Here is a 23238-nt window from a genome sequence, read left to right on the forward strand (position 1 = left end):
ACACATTTAAAAAATTAAAAAGGAAAATTTACTTTTCCAAAATGTTTGCTGACCTTCACAGCACAAAAACCAATGAACCCGAGCTTCTGAGACAGCGGACTGTGGGGAATTGTAAAGATGATTCGGGCAGCACATTGTTCCACGGGAGGCGCTCAGGCTTTCCACTAACAGAAAAGTCTAAGTCAGCATTTACTTAGAAAATTTCTTTTAAAAGAGTTACAGAGGCAGTCCAGAAGTATCAATATTCCCTGTACAAACTCATATCTTTGTTCTGTTCTCTTGCTCTTGTGCCGTCTCTCTCTTTTTGAATTTTCTATAAAAGCTAAATTAGGTCTCAAGGGTTCTGCACCACTAAGCAAGGATCTCTTCTAGTCCATTGTGATGGAAGTAAATGTACTCAGGAGGGAGATGTACTTGAAGGAAAGGCTAAAGTATCTCCCTTCATTGAATTCCCCCGTCTCCCACACAAGCTACCCACCCTGACTTCTCTAAATACTTCCCGCATGCGTGCACACACACGCGCTCACATGCACAAACTCCAACTAGCCCTCAGCAAAACTGTGCAGTAGGTAGGATATTTATCTTAATTCAGCACAACTGTTCTGTGCTCACCCCATCTCGACTCCATCTAGAGGGGATGGAGGGATCGTTCAAGTTTTCAGGCCCTTGAGGTCTCTCCTTAAATCCCTATGAAAACCTATTCTTAGGAAAGGATTTGGTAAACTCATTTACCAGGATACCAGTGTTCCTGAGGCTAAATTTCTCAGTGGTATACACCTTATAATAGACTTCAAGAACAATCAGACTCTTCTTTTGTTATTTGTGACCCTTACCATACTGAATATTGTATTACTGGTACAGTGTAAGATATGGGACTATGTAAAAATTCACTATAATTCTAATTAGTTGGAGACCAGGCATAGGGTAGGAGACAGATCTGTTGGATTTCAGAATCACAAAGAACATCCCGATTCAGGATTCTGGATCACACGGTCCTGAAGTGGAATCCCAGCATGCATACCTCATACGTGTTTGGTTTGGAAAAGGTTACTTAATCTATAAAAGCCCCTGATCCCTCAAGAAATAAAACAACTGAGAACCAACAATGATAACAATGTAACAAGGTATTATCCATGGATTTTGAAAGCTGGAGGGACCCTGGAGACACTCTTATTTAGAGATGAGGAGGCAGGGCCCAAGAAGTGACTTACCAAGGGTGCACAGTCAGGGGCAGCAAAATGCCTCCTGGATAAATTCTAGAACTCTTTGCACTGAATCCCCAGAAGACAGTCTGTCTTTCGCGAGACAGCAAATTGTCATTGTGTTGCATACTGCTTGCACGTGGGTGTGAGCCATAAGACAGGTTGCTTCAGGGCTAGGTGTGGCGTATGATTATTGGTGGCCATTTAAAAAATGCAGGTTTACAGTAGAAAGACATGTTTTCAAGTGATTTTGAATGATCATCCTCTCATTCCCAATGTTCTGGTAATGGTGCTGAGGAGAGACGTTTTGATACTGTGTAAGAGGAAGATGAACCAGATCACTTCCCCAGACCATTCACCTCGCTTTGTGTTCAGGGGGGCATCTGAAGGTCGTGCACCCTAGGAAGGGCCTCTGAGACAGACAAGACAGACCAAGAGAAGGAAATCAGCTTGCAGCATCCTGTGGCCATAAGTGAGTGACGGGGAGAAGGGAGAGCACAGCTGTTAAAACCTGGATTCAAATCCCACTCTTCCAGGTGCTAACTGGGTGACCTTGTTACTTAACCTCTCTGTGCTCCATTTTCTTCATCTGTGAAATGAGGATTAAAAAATACGACTAATTTCAGGGACTTATTCTGATGAGTAAGTAAGGTAATTAGTATAAAGTGCTCACAACAGTGCCTGGCACGTAGTAAAGGATCAATAAGAATTAGCTATGATGATGATGAAGAAGAAATACAGATAAATGCCAGGGGAACATGAGCCTTATAACACACTTATAATACATGTTACACAATCACTTATCTTAAAATCATGGTTTGGAAACTGCCCACTGTGTTTATGAGTACTAGGCCAGCTTTTTCTTTTTTTTTTTTTTTTTTGCAATTAAAAATGTCCAGAAAGAAAATACTTTTTTTCTGGATTCAAATATAAGTTCATCAAATGTCTTTCAAACATTACAGCTTATATCTATATCTATATATATATGTATGTATAAAACTTCACATTCAGAAATAAGTTCTGCCTGAAAAAGCAGGTTTTGGACTGCTAACAAGGTGCTAATATCTGTACCATAACACTGTACTTTTCTGCCAACTGACTCAGTTTGTATTTAATTAGACCATAAGATGTTGGGCTGAGTATAGTACAAGTTACATAAGTTTCACAATTTAGATCTCTTGATGTCAGTAACTTCCATTATGGCAGAAAACACCACTGAAATTATGACTCCCCTAATGGGAATCTTAAAAACGAAATGAAGAGTACAAGCATTCATTTGTTTTAAGATGAAATAATGGAGAATTAGAGGTTTTTTTTTGAAGATTGTACATGCATTTTGCAGGTGTGTATTTGAAAGTAGATTCAGATGCAATTTTTCAGAAGTTTTTTTCTAATGGAAAGCACAATTTTTACTGGGAAGAAGAGGAAAGATCCAACTACTTTAGATACTTGGTGGGATCTTTAAAGGTTGCGTGGTAAATATAACTAAATATTGGATTGCTCCCATTTAAAAAGTGGTGAGCACCTTCATAAACCCCCCCAAGAACAGATCAACCCTCCACGGCTATGAAAAAAACACCATAGATATAATAACATTCAGCGAGATGGTATGTGGGGAAACATTGCAGTTTGTATCTGGTAATTGTTGTGTCTGTAAGTTTTTCAATGAGATCGTGCTAAACAAATATAAATAAGTGTAAAGAAAAAAACCCATCAAACCATCATAACAATCTTTGAGTTTCTTCTCTGCAACTGGAGGCAATGCTGTGCTCAGTTAATGTTTTGAAATCATGTTCACCAGGTGTATTAGGACCTCTTAGGTGAGAGTGAGGAAACTTACTATGAGGCAGGTTTTAGGGGGGCAACTGAGACGTTAGCTAAGCCTGCTGACACTGGCATATGCCAGACCAAGTCTCCAGACCGCCTCTCTGCTTTTTGCTTGACTTCTCTTTTTCTCCAGTGATCCCTAAATCATCAAAAGATACATTTGAAACAAGGATTCGTCATAGACTTGGGTTTTCCAAATGTTTAAACATGGATCCGCAACATTCTCAACTCAGTACAACAAAACTCTTCATTTGATATTTCAGCATCTCTCAATTCTTTCCTCTATCTAACCAAATCTCTACTTCCTAATGAAAACTCTCTGGAAAGCCTGCTGTACTTGGAAAACTATACATATGCTATAGATGTTGATCTGAGATTCTCTGAGCCTCAGCTTTCTCATTTGCCAAATAGAGATAACAGCACTTCACTATTTTTGTGACAATAAAAATTCAAGATAATAATAAACCACTCAATGAGGACTAAATACCAAGGCACTATGCTAAGTACTTTATAATGTTAACTTATGTAATTCAACCCTTACAATAACCCCATGAGGTAGGTATTCATCTTCATTTTACAAAATAATGTGAGGCTCAGAGAAGTTAAGTAACTTGCCCAAGGCCACACAGTAATTAGTAGAGGTTGGACTGGAACCTGATTGTCCCACTTTAATGCCTGGGATTGTAAATTGCACCCTGTGAGGTCAAGGACCTAACGCAGTATGTGACACATAGTGAGAGTAGAGTAAATGTTAGTTTCTTCTCTTACACTGTTTCATTTGGGGTGGTATACACATACAATTTGTGCCTTACAATTCTGTCCCCAAGCTTTAGTCTACTCTGTCCTTATACCGGAAAAGCTTCTTGTGATTCCTTACTGATAAAATTCTACACAATTTGAAGGTTCTGTTCAAGTGACTTCCCATAAAGTTCATCCTAATCACTGTAACACTGACCTTCCTCACTTCTGAACTCATCTAGCTTTCACCTGTTACAGGGGTCCTTTGGCAATGCCATACTGTTGTATTCTTAGTTAACAACTCACATCTGTCCTTTTGAAACCTCAGGGGTTCACTTCTCAAGAAAAGAGACAGCATTTTGCAATGGTTAGGAACACAGGCTCAGGAGGTAGCCCGCTTGGGTCTGAATCTCAGTTTTGCCATTTACTAGATGTGTGACTTGGGCAAATACTTAGCCTTTCTATAGCTCAGTTTCCTCACCTATCAAAAGAACCAAATAATAAACACTATTTTATTATAAAGTTGCTGTGAGGATTAACTAAGTTAATATTTGTTAGGAATTAGACAGGAACATGACACATAATAAGTGCTACATAGTATTTATTTTTTAAATAAATACATTTTCTTCATTGGATTGCTTCCAACAATTACATAACTCTCAGAATATACTAGATATGCAAAATATTGGTTTGTCAGTTAGTTAATTGGTCATTTTTTGAGTTACCTTTCCTCATCCATAATTAATTTGAAGTTTCAATTACCTGTTATGCATGGATAGAGTATTGAGTTTGGAGTTGGGGATTCAAAGATGTCTGACACCAAGGGGTTAAAATATAGAGAAAATAAATATATAAGGAGTTATACTTAAATATTAATTGATGATTCAATTTGGCAATGTGTATAAATAATGTACTACAGACTCATTCTATTAAAATGTGGCCAAGCTGCCTGGTACTGCATTGTATTTCAGCATATTTTTAATATACTATTATCTCCTTAAGGCTTGAATACTTTCACTCATTTATTCAACATTTATTGGATGTCAGATTTTGTGCTGGGTGATGGGAATACTAAGTTCTATAAGACATGGATCCTGTCCTCAGGGACTTGAGTCCAGAGTTGGGGTCAGCAAAACAACTGTCCACCAAAATCTAGCCCACCACCTGTTTTTGTAAATAAAGTTTCATTGGAACACAGCCACGATCATCCATTTATATACTGACTATGGCTGCTTTTGTGCCTCAATGTCAAAGATGAATAGTTGTGACAGAGATTGCGTGGGCCATAAAGTCTAAAATATTTACTATCTGGGGCTTTAAAGAAAAACTTTTCAGACCCCTGGTCTAGTAGAATGCACTGAAGTACCTCTTTTTTGAGTAGGGTATTCTTTCTATCTCATGGTCGTTGATTTTGAGGTTAGTGGTCATCCAGAACTTCTACAGAAAACTGGCACTTCAGAAACTTGGGTGGAATAAATAGTCGGTTATTGTCCAAAGCCTCTCAGATATGATTGTGCCTAGTTATTTAAGAAAAAGTTAATGGAGAACAGGTTATTGTTCTTGGTTCTTCTTAGAGTTTGAAATAGTTGTTGCCTAGGTACTCAATCTAATGAAGTTCCTAAGCAATTATGATACCAGGTTAATATGGACCTGAAAAAAAGCATGGCAGAGCACCATAGACTAGGAATCATAGGGTCTGGAGCATTCCCCTTCACGCTAGAATTACTATAAAAGTAGACTATATAGTGCATACTATATCACTGCAAGGGATGTAGTTTCTGAGTCATTTTAGATTTTATATTTTAAAATGAAACTGATGAATTGCTCTTTAAATATATTAATGGAATCTAAATCTCAAAATGTTTTGACATCTGTATCATACATTTGAAAAGAAAATCATAAATAAGCTCTTCCTAGAAATTTTTCAACATCTATTTTTTCTTCTTAAATTCACACTTTCATTTCACTCTCCCCACAGAATTTTATTCTAATGTCAAAATTTTCATATTTGAAAGTGTTTTATTAATCACCTGGTAATACTTCTCTGCAACAAAAAATATATATACATATATATATTTAAATTTAACATTTTTCCTCTATGAACACAAGTTCTGAGTTTTAACTTTCCTTCTGGATTGATTTATTGTTATCATTGTCACTAAATCACATCAATAAAAATTACACAATTATATTACAAATTTTATATTTACTAAACATAAAATTAAATATTTAAAGGAAATTCATCTCTTAATAAGCCAGATGAGGCTTTTTTTCCTTTCCAATTATTTCTGGTACCTATGCTTGTCTATTATTTACTACTAGAATGTGATGGGGTTTAGAATCACTTCTATTCCTATTTTTGTTTCTAGAAATGTAAGTGTTGAAAACGTATTCACATAAATATGTAGGTGGAAGTGGAAAAAATGTTGCCAAAGCAGTTTAATCACTTCTTTAAACTCCTTCTGAAATCTATGCCTCAAATCACATAGCATTCTATCATCAAAAACTATCTTTAATGATCTATAACTGACAATTTGGTTAGGTTTTCCTTCAATTTTGTTGGAAGTAAAGAAATAGAAACTACCTGACTTTTAAAAGGATGTTTTGCCCTTTCATTAGAATTATTCACTTTCTCAGCATCAACATCAAACTTTCAAATCATTCCTTTGTTGTAGTGCAATGCAAGTTTTGCCATCTTGGGAACCATGCACATAATACAATTTGAAATGAGTGAGAGCTCAGTCTTTCTTTTGTGGAATGGAAGTGAGATCACTGTGAAAGCAGAGGAGGAAAAGAGGAGCCAGCTTTCTCAGAGGGTACAGTAGGAAAACTGAGGATCTATAAAGTGATTCCATTTAGAAAGGCTTCATATGTTCCTCAATCTTAGCTCTACGGACATTTCGGCAGAATAATTCTTTGTTTTGGGGAGCTGTCCAGTACATTGTAGAATGTTTAGCAGCGTTCCTGACCTTTACCTACTGGAGGCCAGTAGCACCTCTTCAATTGTGACAACCAAAAATGGCCAAATATCTCCTGGGGGCAAAATTTCCACCTGTTTTGAACCACTGACCCAGGGGGATGAGTACACATGAAAGAAGACTACCTTAGCAGGGAATGTCATACTTGAATTCTGCCCTACAAGTACCAGTGAGTTCCCAACAGTCATAAAGGCAAGTGGAGATTCTTCATCTATCTCAGAGCATAGGAATATTTAAAAAAGCTTCCCACAGCCCCACCAGTAGGTATGAATTCATCCTCCAGCTCTTATATTTTGAGACTTGAGTATATCTGTGTTGGTGTTCTTTAACATCTCTAGGGATTACAGAGCTCACCAGTGCTGTCAGGAGATAACTATGGGTTAGTTTAATGAAGGTAAAATGAAGGCAAGTTGATTAATTTTTCAATATGAGTATCCTGATCTTTCCTTGAACATTTAAAGTAATATATTTCTCACATTAATATGAGCCTTCAGAGACAAAAACAGCAATGTTATACTATTCTTTATAAGAATTTAATATGGCAGAACCCTTTGTTTCCCAATGATGGAGAAAGTTTTTTAACTGAATATTATTATTATTATTTCCAGTACTTATTGTAAATTACAGCATATGGCTTTCAAGAAGACTAGACTCTAAGCTCTTCAGATGAAGGGACTGAATTCTACTCACCCTTGTATCTTCAGCACTTAGGAGAGTGCCTGGTGCATAATAGGCCCTTGATAAATGTCTGGTGATGAATGAGTGAATAGTTGTACAAGTATTAAATAAGTTAATTTTCTCAGTGAGCCATTAAACCTTCAACCTTAACCCTATTATCATACAAGTTGACCTCAGGCAAATGCATGAGCTAAAATACAATGAGTCGTAGATAAAGGACAGCCTTACTGCTATGCCAGAGTAATTGAGCATTCACTGTGACACTTATCTACAGACTAATCTACAGAGAATGTGTGGAAATTTTTGAAAGTCCAGAAAAAGCAATAAGAAAATAATTACCTGATACTATCTCAAGGTAACTTTTGACATTTTTATACATTTGCTTTAATTTCTTTTTTATGCATTTTATATAATTTGGATCATATAGTATATGCAATTTTGCATTTTAACTTTTTATTTGTATTTAGGTTCAGTGATGTCAGGGATGATGTCTTTCTTACTCACCATTTTATCCCTAGAACCTAAAACACATTGTCGAATACATACAAACATTTAATACTAGTGAAGTACATTAAACACGGTGACTACATACTAGTATAAGAATGAGTACATACTAAATGAAAGTGTGCTGGTAAAGAGTATTACAACAAAAGTTTCCCTGTATTGTTGAAAATATCATAATGAGGCCATAACAAATCTTTAGGTACAAGACTTTAGGAATAAATTATTTTGACACTTTATTTCCTTTGGGAAAATTCCCAGAAAGTGAATTACTGGGCCAAAGAGTATGATCATTTTTAGGGGTTTAGGCTCAATGACTGTACCAATATAAACACCCACTATAGAATATGAGGGTGTCCAATTCATCACACTCTCTACAATTTGACAGGTGAAGATGCCACTAATATTGTTTTAATTCTTTAATAAGTGAAGTTGAGCTCTTTCTTTCCAATTGTTTGTTAGCCATTTATATTTCTTCTTTTTATAAAACAATTGTTTTTGTTTTGTGGACTGTTTTTAAGGTGTTGAAACTGCATTTTTAAACTGTTAAAAAAGCACTCTGTTTCTGGGTTTTCTTTGGCTTAGCTACCAGGGCACATTCTTATTTATACCTGTCCTGCATTATCTCACAAGATGCTTTGTGCATCACCCAGACGGTGTCTACAGAAGCTCGCTGAGAACTATAGAGCACTCAACACAGGCAAGACAGTATTATAAATTTTACCTGCGATTACATTTGTAAAGAGATGAGACTGCATCTGTCAGCTCCTCCCAGGTTTACGGAATTCCCTTTAAAATTGTTTTCAGAATTTTCCTTAAGAGCAGCTACAGTGCAAAGACTGACAGAATTAATGAGTATAAAGAAATATTCCACTATTTCTAAAAGAGCAAGCACAGAAGGTATTTTACATGAGGTAAAACAAAGAGAATCACTTGAGATAAGCCTACAGTTTTTTTCCAGTGTGATGTTATCAAACATACTAGATGCTAGATGCAAGATGAAGACAACGCAGCGCAGACTCTGATGCAGTCCATTTTCTTTCTAATAGTATCTGTGGTCAAATTTAGTCGAGTTGTGGGAATCAGGACCATTATATAATAAGATCAATTTGAGTCCCGGAGAATAAACGGCAGGGTAGGGTTGGTGTTTCAAGCTATGTTTGTACAGCACAGCTTACACAAAAGAGGTCTGAAAAATCAGTAACAGTGGACTAATAAATATGCTTTTAAAGAAATGTGAATGAGCTTAATGTGAAAGCATAAAAATTAATCATATAAATGATAGCTCAACGTAAGGGATACTATGTTTCAGCCAAAATGCAAAACACATTAAATTGAAATATTGTTGCGGAGAAGCAGAACTCTACATTTATTCAGAATTAATGTCAAATTTAATTGTTTTTTTTTCCTTTATATTGCTGGGCACAATCAGACATGGCACCCTCTTAATGTTGTCAAGGTTTTTTCCTTAAGAAAATACTTTATGCTTGTACAAGACACAGAGTTGGATAGGACGATAACAGGGCTTTGATATAAATGGTGTGCTGCTGAGACTTTCAATTCCAGCCAATCAATCAGACAAAATTAATTAAACTCAGATAAATGGTGGTATGCTTGGCTATTCAACCCATTACTTTGTTTGAAATGCTTATGGCCAAAGATAGATAACCCTCCTCTTAGCAAACATAAAAACCAGAGGAGAGAATTGACAAGCTGAGGGACAAATGAGTGAATTAACATAAACTATTAGGCAAGTGCATGTTGATTATTGAATAAAGAGGAATTTCGTATTTAGCCATAAACAGTCTTTAGAGCTACTTCCCACAAAGTTGTTTCTTTCCTTAAATTAGAGGCAGCTAGGTTAGGATCTTAGTGGAGGAAACATCTATAAATATGTAATTTCACTAAAAATATGAAATCTCTGTCAAAGGAGACATATTTAAATTTATGAAATTAAATTTCAGAATCTTCAAGGCAATAATTATGTTCACAAAAATTTTTACTATATATATACTTTGACTTGCTATTATTTTTACTGGACAGTTTCCATTCAGAATCTGTAGATGTTTCCATAATACTTATTTTAATTTTTCCTGAGATTGGTAAATGTCATGATCATTATTTTAGGAGTGAAAACTGTGGAGAACTATGGTTTGTCCAAGAGGATCCTGTGATTGGATGAAATATATAGTTTTACTATATTAATATGTATTCTTTATATGGCCAAAACACTCATGAGAGTTTGGGCACCAAGTTTTATCTTGAGGGCCAATACTGGTCAAATGGTAGTACAGGTTGCATCTGGACTTCACAAGTATTAATGCCATAATTGATGAGTGATGTCTGCTGTGGGTACAGGGATGGTAAAAAAATAGTACAGCACAGCCTAAGAGAGAAAGCACAGAGTAATGAAAATAGAACTGGACTCAGCGTCAAAAGCCCTTGATTGAAGTCAAACTCTGGTCTCAACTTCTTTTAACAAATAATTATGGACAAATCATATATTTTCATATTTAGAAAAAGGGGTATAATCAACACTGGACATTTCAGAAATTCAAATGAAACAAAGATTATCTAAGGAATTCTTTAGGAATTTTATAAGAAAACCACTTTTGTTGTGCCTGAGACTGTTATCTTAGAGGGCATCGCTTCTTATACATTGTAAGTACTCAATAATCAGGATTTGTTGAATCATATTTAAATCTGATCCACTATTGGGAGTGTCACCTACAACTCTGTCACATATTTTCTTTTACTTTTTGGTCATTGTATTATGATAAAAGAAAGTCTATCTCTGACTCTAAATCAACACTCATGTCAACCATGTTAGGTAACCTTTCAGAAATCATTAATGAAATTTCGGTGGAAAAAATTTCAGAATTAATTTATTTCAATACAAAACAACACTTTCTAAAACCAATCAAATAAACTTTAATTTATTGTGACACGGGTGGCATCCAGAAATGACTTTTAGTGATATTAGTTAACAGAACAAAATAAAACAAAAACACAATTGGAAGGGTATTAATGCTACCTTATTAGCATTCTTATTATTGATATTTCTGAGCTGTCTTTGGAAAGATACTCCAAAAGCCCTGTTCCTTTGGTACTTAGCTTTTTATTTTTTCAAATGACAGGAATGAAAATATACATGCAAGGGTGAAAGTGCTTAGGATTGCCTTTCAAAAGTAGTCAGCATTTAAAAGAAAAAAAACAGAATATTGGGCCATTTGTTTTAAATTTAATTTTAGAGCAAACTGATGAATAGTATAGGACCCTAAAAATTTCTAAATGAATTTATCCAAAATATTAAAACAATTATTGTCAAGAAGCACTGCACCTTAATGATACGATGTGTTTTTCCCGAACAAATGTTCCTCTTTTCAAATCAGACTGTGTGGCATTTGCCCATATTCAACAACTGTGGAAATTTGGAACAAGGTTTCTTCTTAAAAAGAAAAAAAGTCTAATCCCTTCGCTATGTGCCAGGCACAACTTATGTACAAGTTAATAGGAAATGCTGTATGTAATAACTTTATTATTTGACCTGACAATGATAAGAATAGCCAGTTACTCATTAGAAACTGAACATGCCTGAGTTCTTTAAGCTTGCACATTACTGTTTGATTCTGGAATCTAGCAGCCAGCAGCTGCTGGATGGTAAACTATGATTGGAGTGTTCATTCTGGCTCAAGCTCTATAATGAAACTTTTACTTTGGCAACTTGGAATATGGGTTTTTATGCTAATCCAGTGTTATGGAACCCATATGAAGCACTTGTGCGATCCATTCCTTGGACAGGTGAAATTAAACATATTTTAAATGTGGTTTGATAAATAGTTTCAATTATTTTCATTTCACTATTCAGGCAAATAAAATAGTGCTACTGTTTGAATTTCATAACCTCATAATCAGTTATAGGCAAGAACACATTCTGATCCTATTTAACAAGACAGTCTTTAAATAGCCTTTTTAAGGGAAAGATCAAATAGTGGTTTAGTGTTTACTTAGTAAATATATTTCCATAAAAGCCAGAGTAAAAAAATCTAGATTCATATTACATATGGCATTCAAGTAAACCACTGTTCTCCAAAGGTTCAATCTATATTTACCACCAAGAAAAAACACATTGGCCCAGACATAACGTGAAGTGGGTATATGTGTCCACTGTCATATAACATATGGTGCCAGAGATGAGCACCAGAGAAACCACAATAAGAAGTGAGGGAGGCAGATATAAGCTAAAATGTTCTTGGTTTTCAGAGTTCTCTAAAGGCTGCTTTTTCTTGTTGTTGATTTTTGTGTTTTAACTAACTGCAGTTTCTGACCAATCTGATCATATCACTGTCCTTTTACACAACTGTCCTTTTATTATCACCTAAACTTAGAGAAATTTGTTTTTAAGCTCAGATAAATGGTGTGACCCATCACATGACAGGCCAGATTTTATTACAGAGTTAGGAATGGAATCACAGATTGTAATATCATTCCAATGTCATTTTTCAGAAAAATAATTCCCATTTCATACTTCTACTTGATACTAATCTTAGTTTTGTTTTTCTTTTGTTTTGTATTATATTCACCTTTTGAAAATAGAAAGCACTGTCAACAAGTATACTTTTCAGTTTAACCTGATAACCTAACTAGGTCTGAAGCTGAGTACTGTATTGTGATGTCTAAATATAACGGTACAGATAAATTAAAATATTTTAAATATAAAAAAAAAAGAAGCGAGGGAGGGAGTGTCCAGAAAACCAGTTGCCTTATTTAATAACTGTTCAGTCAAAGCTCCTAAAAGTTAGAGGGGCGGTTCTGTGCCCTCTCTTCCAACCTTTCGCCTTTTTAGAAAAGCCTCAAAAAATGGGGTCAGTCAGCCACTTCTTGAATTCTTCCAGTTCCATGAAGTAAACAGATTAAGTACAATAGCCATTATGTTACCAGAATATGTTGCGACAACAAAAAAGTACCATTCCTTAGTCTAATAAATTCCAATTAATAATCTGCATTTTAAAAAATGTATCTATTTTTCAAGACTGAAAATGTATGGCTATGTGGTCTTGCTCACTGTGTAGAAATTTGAAGCTGAGGTTTATGCTAATGCGGAGGGTTATGATCAAGAGTGGCGATTTGGCTGCCTGGAAGTCTCAAATGGTGACATTCACCTTTGTGAATTCTCCCCAGTCTAGGGTCCGGTTTTCAGTTTTGTAGGCTCAGAAACTTGATCTCACCAGTGTTTCAGAGTAGATTAGACCTTAGTACGAGGATTCAAGTTAACTAAGCTCACAAGAGCTAATGTATAAGACCAGAAAGTCAAATTATCACTTCAAAATGAAGAGCCTACTTGTGAATTGCAGTAGATACCTTTTTTTTAAGCTTAATCAGCGATTTACCTATAGATAGATAGTGCTAGGATGGACATGGCCAATAGTTGCTTCTCACACTCACATTTCTGTTACTACCTAGGAGTCCTGGATGTCTCCATCTTTAAATATGCTTAAGGGAGAGAATAACTCAAAAGTCAGCAAGACTATTATCTGTTGATTTTATAGTTTAATTTTCAGAGTTCAATCTTACATCCAAGTTCTTGAAATGGAAAAGTTTGGGGAATATCACTATTGCCCTCAGACACTGCTGACATGCCCTATTACTTCAATGGATTTTATTCTTCCTGATATCTAGTAATCTAAGATACTCTCTAGAGTAGATATCACTATTTTCAGGTAATGCCTTAAATGTTAAAGAAAATGAAACTCAATATATATCAGCCATGTCCTTATTCCTTATTTTACAAAGATAAGAATTTCTCTTATAAAAACAAATGTATAAGAACATTGTATTTTCCCATATTTTTTTTCCCAGTGATTCTTTTTTTGCAAGTTACATTCTTCCCCACTCTGATATTTGTCTAATTCTGTACATTTTCTTTTTGTAATTTAAGAATTACTTTAGAGTTTTCTTTTTTAAATTGTCACTTGAAAATTATTTTACTAGTAAGAGTTTTATTTGGGAACAATACTACTAGTTATTCTACATCAGGATATGTTCTTTTTGGAACAGTTCTACTTCCATAAACTAAATTTCACCTAGCACCTACTATAAAAGGCAACTGTGAAATACAAGAAACAGTAATTTAATAAACCTCATTTATGATGAATAAATTAACCAAAAGACAGACTTCTATGCATCCTTAGAGGCCCATCTCAAACATCACTTCCCCTGTGAGAGCTATTCTGATGTTCTGATAGCATCCTTACTGTATTCTGTTCTGCTCTCACTTTGATCATAGCTTTGACCTCACCAGTTGTCTAATGTTTTATCAACTTGGGCATCCTTAGGGCTCAGTTTTGTGCCTCACTTTGACTAGATGCTCAATAAATCATGGATAAATGAATGTGAGTCACATACATTTCTATTAGTATATACGTGGCTGCAGAAGATGAAATCTTTGTGTCTGTCCCTTTTAAAATTAAAACTGAAAATTGAAATATTCAGGAAGATGGTCTTATTCCCATTCTTGAGAGAATATCTTAATTTGGACTCCTAGAAATGAGATGATCAATGAGTTTGACAAAGTTTTCAGAACAGGGGAGAATCAAGCTTGGTTGGTTCCAAATAGGGAGAGAAATTTGTATTTAAAAATGATATTTTAAAAAACTAGTCAGAAGATTAAAATAAAATAATATTCTACTTTTTATTGCAGCCAGTAATACTCATTTATTCCATGCTAAGTAATGATTACAAATGCCAAGGCCTTTTAAAAAAGCTTTTGCTGTTTCTTTTTTAAAGGATAACTTGGTGCCCAAATTCAGAGAGGACCTTTTGTACTTCTAATTCAATATTAAAATACTGTATATCTGCTATTGTCCCATGATTACAACATAATCCTAATAAAATGCAGGTAATGGTGTAACAGTCTTTAAAGAAGGATGCTTTATTAGACAGTCATATGAAAAATTTTTTAAATATAATTTAAAATTGACTTGTCACAACATTCACTGGGAAAAAAGCTTTACTATGAAATAAAAATCTATGTAAGTTTTCTTTAAGCATTCCAAATCTTTCATATGTCCCACGGTACCAGGATATTGGGTTTACATGAGTACAAAGCAATAAGCAGACTAGTAACAAAAAACATAATTTGGTAATCAACCAGATTATTTGTCCCCACCTCTCTCTTTTTTTTTTTTTTTTTTTTGCTGATGTCTGTAATTCCACTGAATTTGAGAAATATAACCCAGGGCCACATGATATGAAAACTAATCACACATTAAAAAATGACACCAATAAATACCCTTTTTAGTTAAGTAATTTACAAAGTCAGCACACCCACCCAGTTAATAAAATATTCACATGCAGAGGTGAACACGCTTAAGTCAAAGCAAATTACCTATGTTCTTTATAAGAACAGGTTTTTGAACGAGTTTTTAGTTTCATGTTTTGGCAAAAGGTAACATGTTTATTTTGACCTCTCTAGGAACATGCCTAAGCCAAGAACATCCCAATTGAATTTTAAAACAAAGTTTACCATAACGTTGTAATAATTATCATAAAGTAAATTCTATTTCTAATAGTTATAAAATAAGGACTAACCAAGAAAAATGCATGTTACATTTAGTAGAAAATACTATACCTTTTAAGAGTTATTTTTAAATGTTTTAAATGCTTGCTATGCAAGGTGTTACACAACGTAGATAAAATATACTTTGAATATTATTTTTAACTCTCCAGATAACCATTAATGAAATCGCACTTATTATTTGTTGCAGACAACAAATCTAGGACTTGAAATATTGATGGCCACGTAGATATATTTTAAAGGTGAACAGAGGAAGCCAAAATTCTAAGTGCCTTGCAATGCATAATAATTTTGTTTGTGACGCTACGATCTCAATATTTCCTTTCATAAGAACCCACTCCCCACTGCCATTAGTTAACCACATGGTTATTATATTTAGCTTGATTCTCTATAAATGCCGTTATAACACCTGTGGTTTCCCTCATTAAGAACTGAAATGGATGGGGTCAGGGGTTGAAAGGGCAGCATATGCGCTATGAAAGAACTAGTTAACATAGCCTATTATATTGGCGCACTGGTAAATCTCATTTCTATTCATCAGATGATTAGTTCAATCAATATTTATTCCTCTATGCTCCCTTTGTCTTTTGCTACAAAGGAGACATCCTTCAAATTCATGGCATAAGCCTTGTTATCTATGAATTTGTTGCTTAATTTGAGACGGAATATTTTATTTACTTGGCAGTCCTAAATTCTTTGATTCCTTTTCCCTCTAATTATCATCAGGTAGTATAATGGAGTTTTGTGTAGATTATTTATAAATAAATGCTATTAAGAGTTTTTTTGTTTGTTTGTTTTGTTTTGTTTTGTTTTAATGGGACTAAAGTACCACATGTATTCATTTCTTCTTTTTGAAGGCTCTGGAAAGTTGCTTCTGTTTCTCTATGTATGTTTGAATTTGGAAGTGTGGATTGTGAAAGCAACGGTAAGAATGATTTTCTCTCTCAAATATTCATTCTTCTTGTCTGAGTGGGTGGTTATAGGCACATACATATACATATTGTGTATCAGTGTGTATCAACAGACGCCTCCAAAGACTGCTATTATCTGCTAGGGATTCTGTTAAGTCACAGATTCTAGTCAAAGTAAGATAAATATTTGCACGAAGCTGTAATTGGAAGACGATTACAAAGTTACAGGAATAATACTTTATGTGTAGAGTGCTCATTTTATCAAAGGTCATTATGCATTACCTTACAAAAGATTTATTTCATTTGTCTACTTAATTTCTGTCCTTTATGTAAGAATGGTTGGAATAGTAAAACTATATCTAGAATTTTAAAAACCTAATATGAATTATTAAGCAAAATTTCCATTCCTAATATTTACTTTTCTGTATAGTTTAACATCACAATAAGATGCTTTGTTAATGTCAATTACATAAAATTAATGGCAATATAATTTAAAGCCTGTTTTTGTCTTTATGGAAGAGACACAGAAATGATTTAGTCTTAAGAAAGGCTCATCATAATACTAGAATGATAAAAATATATCTATTTTAAGTCATCTCAATCACTAATAAATTTGCACTAATAACGTATGTGTTCATAACTTTTGATATGTCTTAATCGGGCTAAAATTTGATGGTTTTAACTCTGGCATTAATTTTCCTATATCTTCATATAATTACCTGTAAGGCTTAGGTTTCTCCAAGGTACAGTGGCACTGATGTTACTGTTCACAATTTAAAACCTCACTTTATTTACAAATTTGCAGAAAACTAGCAGACGCTTATATAAAGAATTTAAAAACTTAATAATTTACTAGAATATTTTAATCTCTGTATTAACTGAATGCTATAATATGTACTTTAAATAAGAGGTATGTTATTCACAGCAGTGAAAAAATCTAGTTAATGCCTTGTGATTCACACTTTTATTTCTTAACACTACTGTATCAAAAAGTATAAAAACTACATAAAGCTGAAAAAAAGTTTTACTTGTCTTTTTATCTAGGAAAACCGCCTGTATTGAATCATTTAAAAATCCTGGTGATAATTCTGTATATGCTACTTTCAGGGGAAAAATAAAAGTAGGAATTATTACACAGCTGGAATGCCATGTTCACGAAGACCAACCCTGAAACTTAATATTTTCTTCATGCTGGAAAATTTTTGCTGCTGTAAAATTAGGTTTCATGAGTATGAAACATGTAAGTTTAAAATACAGTGTATTTGTATTGCATGCACACGTGAATAGTTGCTTTTATGGTTGTAAATAGTTTAGTGTCTAACAAATTGTTACCAAAATAACTAAATGTGGACATTTCTTTTGATTGAATATAAAATAAACGTGTTAGTTATGTTAAAGTTAAACTTCACACAAACCCCTTTAATAATGATGCAAGAAATCCTTTAAGGTTTTTCTAAACAGTACAGCAAATTATACTGCTGTTGATGGAACATCCAGGACTTGTGAGTTTTAAATGAATGCTACAAAGGAGTTTTAATCTTGTAACCCCCATGTTTATGAAGCCTGCTGCTCAAAGTTCTCCCTTTCTATTTCCATCCTGGTTTCCCAATTCCTGATTATCTGAAAATATAGAAAAGTTAAAAGCCTTAATGGTACTAATATGTATACCGGAAGTCCAGGATGTCAAGCCCTTCTGTGTTAAAATACTTGTTACAAATTCACTCAGGATGTTGAGGGTGGGGGAGGAGAGAGTCCCAAGATGTAACCACCTAAGAAAAACAATTTTCTGGCTATATATTTTTTCAACAATACTTGAAATATAGCTTTAGGATTTTTCTTTGAACTGTTTGAATGTTTACTTTTCTTGGATTATAAAGACAGCTTACTGATAATTACTTAATGAACAATTACTAATGACTACTGACAGGGATGTCCTTCCACCAATGTTTTTAATTGTGGGAGGTGGAATGTTGGTTAGAAATATTTAATTGGAATTTTTGGAAGAAATTAAGATCTAGAACAGGTTTAGGAAATTTAAAGGCCTGGCCGGCAGGACGTTCAGAGCTCCAGACTTCCCAAGGTTTGCCATACCTCTGAGAGCAAGCCGCTTCTTTTCTAAAGTTAGCAGTTCATAAAAATTAACTACCTGAAAATAATAGATGAAAACCGGACTTTAGAAAAGCCAAGCCCCATCCTTGTTTACAGCAAGGATAAAACCAGATTTCTAATCCGCCGGAGCCACAATCACCTATTGATTGCAACGACATCTGTGCCCCTGTTTTTGGAAGCAGGGTTTTCTGCGGAGGCAGGGTGAAAAATCCGACCATTTCGGTGCCCCTGTGTAATAAACAGCTGGCAGGCTTCCCAGGAAGGAGTCTTGAAATCCACACCTCGGCTCACTTGTTTCTCACCTATGGACGGACCCAATTAAAAGTCCTCCCTTCCGCATTCATAAGTTATCCTTTTCAATAATGCAATCTACGAAGTAGCATCTCTAGACCTCATGTGGTAGGTACTCTGTAGCAGACAAAGGGTGAAAGGCTTTGTGCGCCACCAAATACACCCTTCTCCGCCCCAGGCCATCCCCGAGTGCTGGGGACCGACTCAGTTCAGCCATAGGGTAGGACAATGACCTAAGGATCAGAGCCTCTTAACCCCTTTCTTACCACAGAGCTTCCCTCGGGATAAAGTCTCTTAACTATCCTAGACCTGGCGGGGGCGGGGTGGAGTCCGGCAGTCGGGGGTGGGTTTACTGTGTTGGTCCCCAGGGCGACCACTCGATCCTGGACCAAGTTTGCATTGTGCCAAGTGCCCTGACTCAGTAGAGTTGCCAAATGCAAACCGTGGAGCCGAGGCTGAATAACAGACTGGGACCACCCGGGGATGGGGGACGTGTGTGTGCGCGCGCGTGTGTGCGTGCGCGCGTGTATGGTGTGTAGGGGGAAAGGGAGTGGGCGCACTGTAAAGCTGAGTTCAAAAACTGCCCCCTCCCCCAATATAGACTGCTTAGTAGCCCAGGCACAAGAGAAAGTTGATTCGTTTCCGCTCTCACTTCTCAAGTTCACACTCAAGTTCAACCCCTGACTGCCGTAAGACGTCTGAGTAGCCTGGACCTTTTCTCCATCCTTATACAATCACCTCTGATGACGCGGGAGGGCACGGTCTGTAGGAAATGCGCAGAGATGGCAGAGGAGGGACAGTAAAGGGTCAAGAACGGAGAGCCCAAGAGGTAGAGAGGACTCTGCCACCTTTTAAGGTTGATTTTTCTCCAGAGCGTTCCCCCAGGCCCCCTGAGAGCTGTCTTAAGTTAGAACCCTCTGGGACTGTGGGGTGGGGGGGGGGGAGTAGGCTTCGACTTCTTTCTCAAGGTGAGTAAGAGGCAGCACCTGGCGTCAAGCTTCTCGAGTCCCCGAAGTGGGCGCCTTGGCGAATCTGGACTGTCGTTGGCAAACTGCTCCTTCAGGAGCAGTGCGATCAAGCTACAACCCACTCTTGTCCCACACTCCTCTGTTTTCTACAATTTAAGGGGAGAGTGAGTGGCTTTTGGCCCCAGGCCCTAGTGCCGGGTTGGAACTGACGTGGCGCATGGTTTCAGACCTCCAGAACATAAGAACTCAGCCACGGGAGGAATATTGATTGGAAAGGGAGAAGTAGGGGTTGGACGAACTAGCTACCCCAGAAAGGAGCAGGGGAAACTGAAAGGAGAGAGGATGGTGGTGCGACGGGACAGAAAAACAAAAACAAAGACTAGGGCGTCCTTTACTTAAAGGTTCTGCACTCGTCAATTACCCAAGTATAGTTTCCTGAAAGAATTTGGGCAGTGGAGCATGTGACCAATCTCCCAACCGGGACACTAAACTGGAACCAGCTCGCACTCACGGGGCCCCCACTAGTATGCGGGTCAATCAAGACCATTTCACCAGGACGTCTCTGTCCCTTAGCTTCAGCTACCTCCCTCCCACCCACCTCCATGGACGGCCTCTCTGTTCCTCCTCCTCCTTCCCTTTCTTGCCACGTCCCAGCGCCTAGCTGGCTAACCCAGTCTCTGCTCTAGCGTCCAGGCTCGGGATTCACTTCGAGCGGAGCAGGGGGAACATGCCCGATGCCCCATCCCGACGCTCCTCAATAGGTATTGGGAATGTGGATGGGAGGTGAACACAGCCGAGTGGAAGGCGATGAGTGTTTGCAGCCCAACTCTCCCAAGTTCTTCTTCGCTAGTCCACCTGTCACGCGGGCTCAGGGATATAGGAAGGTCCGGAGCTGGCCGTTTCCACCTTTCTGTTGCCAGGACCCAGAGGGACAGACGAGGAGGAGAGGAGAGCCCCCGTCCCCGCCCCACTGCAAGAAACGCAGAATTGGCTAGAAAGAAAAACTGGGGAGTGTGGGGCGGCGGGTGCTCCGAGGCTCGCACTTATCCCCATGGCACGCGGGCACCCGGCCCGCTGTCCGAGAGAAGAGTGAAGTTGTGGCCAAGCAGACAGTGGAGGAAAGCGGCTCTGGGCACAGCGCGCAGGAAACGTGAAGGTCCTGGCACCGCAGGGGAGGAGACGGACCAAGTGATTCCCTAAAGCAGGCCAGGCCATCCGCCCGGGCAGCCCAAAGTGCAGCCGGAACAAGTGTGTTGCCCCTGTCCCCGGCGCGTCACCCCACCGCCGCCAGCTAGCCCAGGGGACCTGCCACCGCAGTCGCCGCTGGGGGTCCTGGCCCGAAGGTTCACCCAGCACCGCCTCCCGCAGCGGTCCTTTGACAAAGGAGCCTTCCCCGCCGCGGGTAGCGCGGGCTTTTATCCTCTGGAACTTTCTCCGCACAACTTTTTCAGGATGGCGCTCGTCCCTGGGCCGCGCGGGCTCGGGCACGCGGACCTGGCCAGGGCGCAGCTCCGGCGCGAGGGACGCGCGCAGGGGACGAACCCGGAATCTGTGTCTAGTCCCACGACACCGCCCCCTCTGCCTACCACTCCCACGAAGGGACACTGTCCGCTGACCTGGACGCTGGTGGGCCTCATAACCTGAAGAGTGTGTGTACCCGCCTGGCCTCCTGCCCGTGCGCCCCGCGCGCCCAACCCGGGCCGGCGACCGCCGCGCGCCCGGCGCTTCTAGCGGCTTCTGCCCAGAGGCATACTTCTCCCGGCTCTCCCTCCAACCGGCGTTCGCATACGCACCCGAGAGTGACACCCCAAAATGGTACAGTACAACTCAAGGACTGGGAGGAAGCAACTAGCGTCGTCCCCCTCGCCAAAAAGCGCCCTCCCGTGTCCCTCCAGAACTCCTGAGAGGCATCAACACCTTCCCACAACTTTCTACGCCCAGGCCTTTTGCAGCCCAACTGCGAACACGAACTCAGTAACTGCGCCCCGCCAACCTCTTTCCTCTTCGGCTGGGTGCGCTCCCCTCCCCCATCGCCCATCTGGCTGGAGTTGGCCGGACCGGGGAGACACGGTGCCTGCGGGCTCGCTTACCTCGCATGGTGTAGCCGCTCTCCCGCTCCGCGTAGTCATGAAGCTGCTCCCAGCCCGAACCCCGGAGAGCCCAAAAATCCCGCTCAGCACGAGTGAGGAAGGTAGTCGGCGAAGAGCTGCTCTGCCGAGAAAACCATCCCTTTAGGTGGACGCCGTGGCCGGAGGGTGACGTTTGCTGCCGCCGCTGCTATGTTAACAGTTTTGATGATGGTGGTGGTGACTGTTTTGATGGTTGTTTGGTTGTTTGTTTGTTTTCAAGAGGGGTGAAAAAAATGTGCTGGCTGGCTGGTGCCTGGGTTTTGTTTTGCTTTTGTTTTTCTTTTTTTCTTTCTCTCCAATGTACTTGCTTTTTAAAAATGCCACCGCCTCCGGCTCAGAAGGTTTCTTTTGTGATCACTTGGACTGAGGAGGAGGAGGAAGGGCAGCAGCAGGAGGAGGAGTTGGTGGTGGTTTTGTTAGTTACAAAGAAGAGGGAGAAGGAGCGAGGGGAAAAAAAGGAAACAGAAAGAAGAGGAAGAAAGGCGGTGTGGATGGCAGAGCATGTGCGTTTTCACATGACATCTGTGCCTGTTAGCGGATCCACAATGTGAATTTTCACTGTTCAGTTACAGGGAGGAAGGGAGCGAGAGAGAAAGAGAGAGGAGAGAGATGGGGAGAGAGCCGAGAAGGGGCTTATACGCGAGGGCGGGTTTGGCTGGGACTTCCAGGCCCCGCCTCCTGTCAGCGCCGCCGCCAATCAGCGCCTGGCAGTTCTTGGAGGGGCTGGGACGACGGGGGACAGGCTTGAAGGCGAAGGGCGGGGGATTAGGACACTGGAGCCGAAGGCGGCCGGGGCTGGAACTGGGCATTAGAGACTGTCCGAACTGGGCGGAGGAGGAGGAGAGGGACCGATAGAGTCGGGCAGATCTGCAGGTGACATTCACTTCCCATTCCAGGAGGAGGGAGGGGGCACTGACGAGTCCTTGGAAGGGAGGGACGCGGGGCTCTCCGGGTCCCTGGATGCTTCCCTCTCTCGCAAAACCTGCGGGCCCCGAATAGTTAGTTGTGAATTTATGTCAGCTCTCCGCAGAGTCCATTTTCGGAAAACTTCGCGTGTCTGGCGGGGCTTTCCCCAGGCGGGACGCTTCAGTTTTAGTGGCAGAATAATGCAAATCAACTTTCATCACTTTGAGCACAACTAAAATGCAGTCCCATGCAAGCAGCCGTCCTCTTCCTTTAAAACCATCTTTTAGATGCTTCCTGCCCCAGTCCTAAAAACAAAATAAACAAAACAATGAGATCTTTTGCTTTTTAAAATTATTTTACAAAATTTTAATGCTTTCTTTTATCGACGAAATTGATTTTATCAGCATTTGGAGTTGCTAATAAA

The 23238-nt window shown here is 38.8% G+C and overlaps 1 protein-coding gene across 1 annotated transcript in view; it reads right to left on the minus strand.

The window, feature by feature from the left end:
- RORB (RAR related orphan receptor B) overlaps nt 1–21950 on the minus strand; it is a 178674-nt gene extending 156724 nt beyond the window's left edge. The window contains exon 1 of the mRNA XM_068553857.1: nt 21870–21950. Within this exon, the coding sequence (XP_068409958.1) occupies nt 21870–21876 (7 nt within the window). The 5' untranslated portion in view covers nt 21877–21950. The remainder of the gene's footprint in view (nt 1–21869) is intronic.
- Between the last annotated feature and the right edge of the window lie 1288 nt (nt 21951–23238).

This window comes from Eschrichtius robustus, chromosome 10, assembly GCF_028021215.1.
Source record: "Eschrichtius robustus isolate mEscRob2 chromosome 10, mEscRob2.pri, whole genome shotgun sequence".
NCBI lineage: Eukaryota > Metazoa > Chordata > Mammalia > Artiodactyla > Eschrichtiidae > Eschrichtius > Eschrichtius robustus.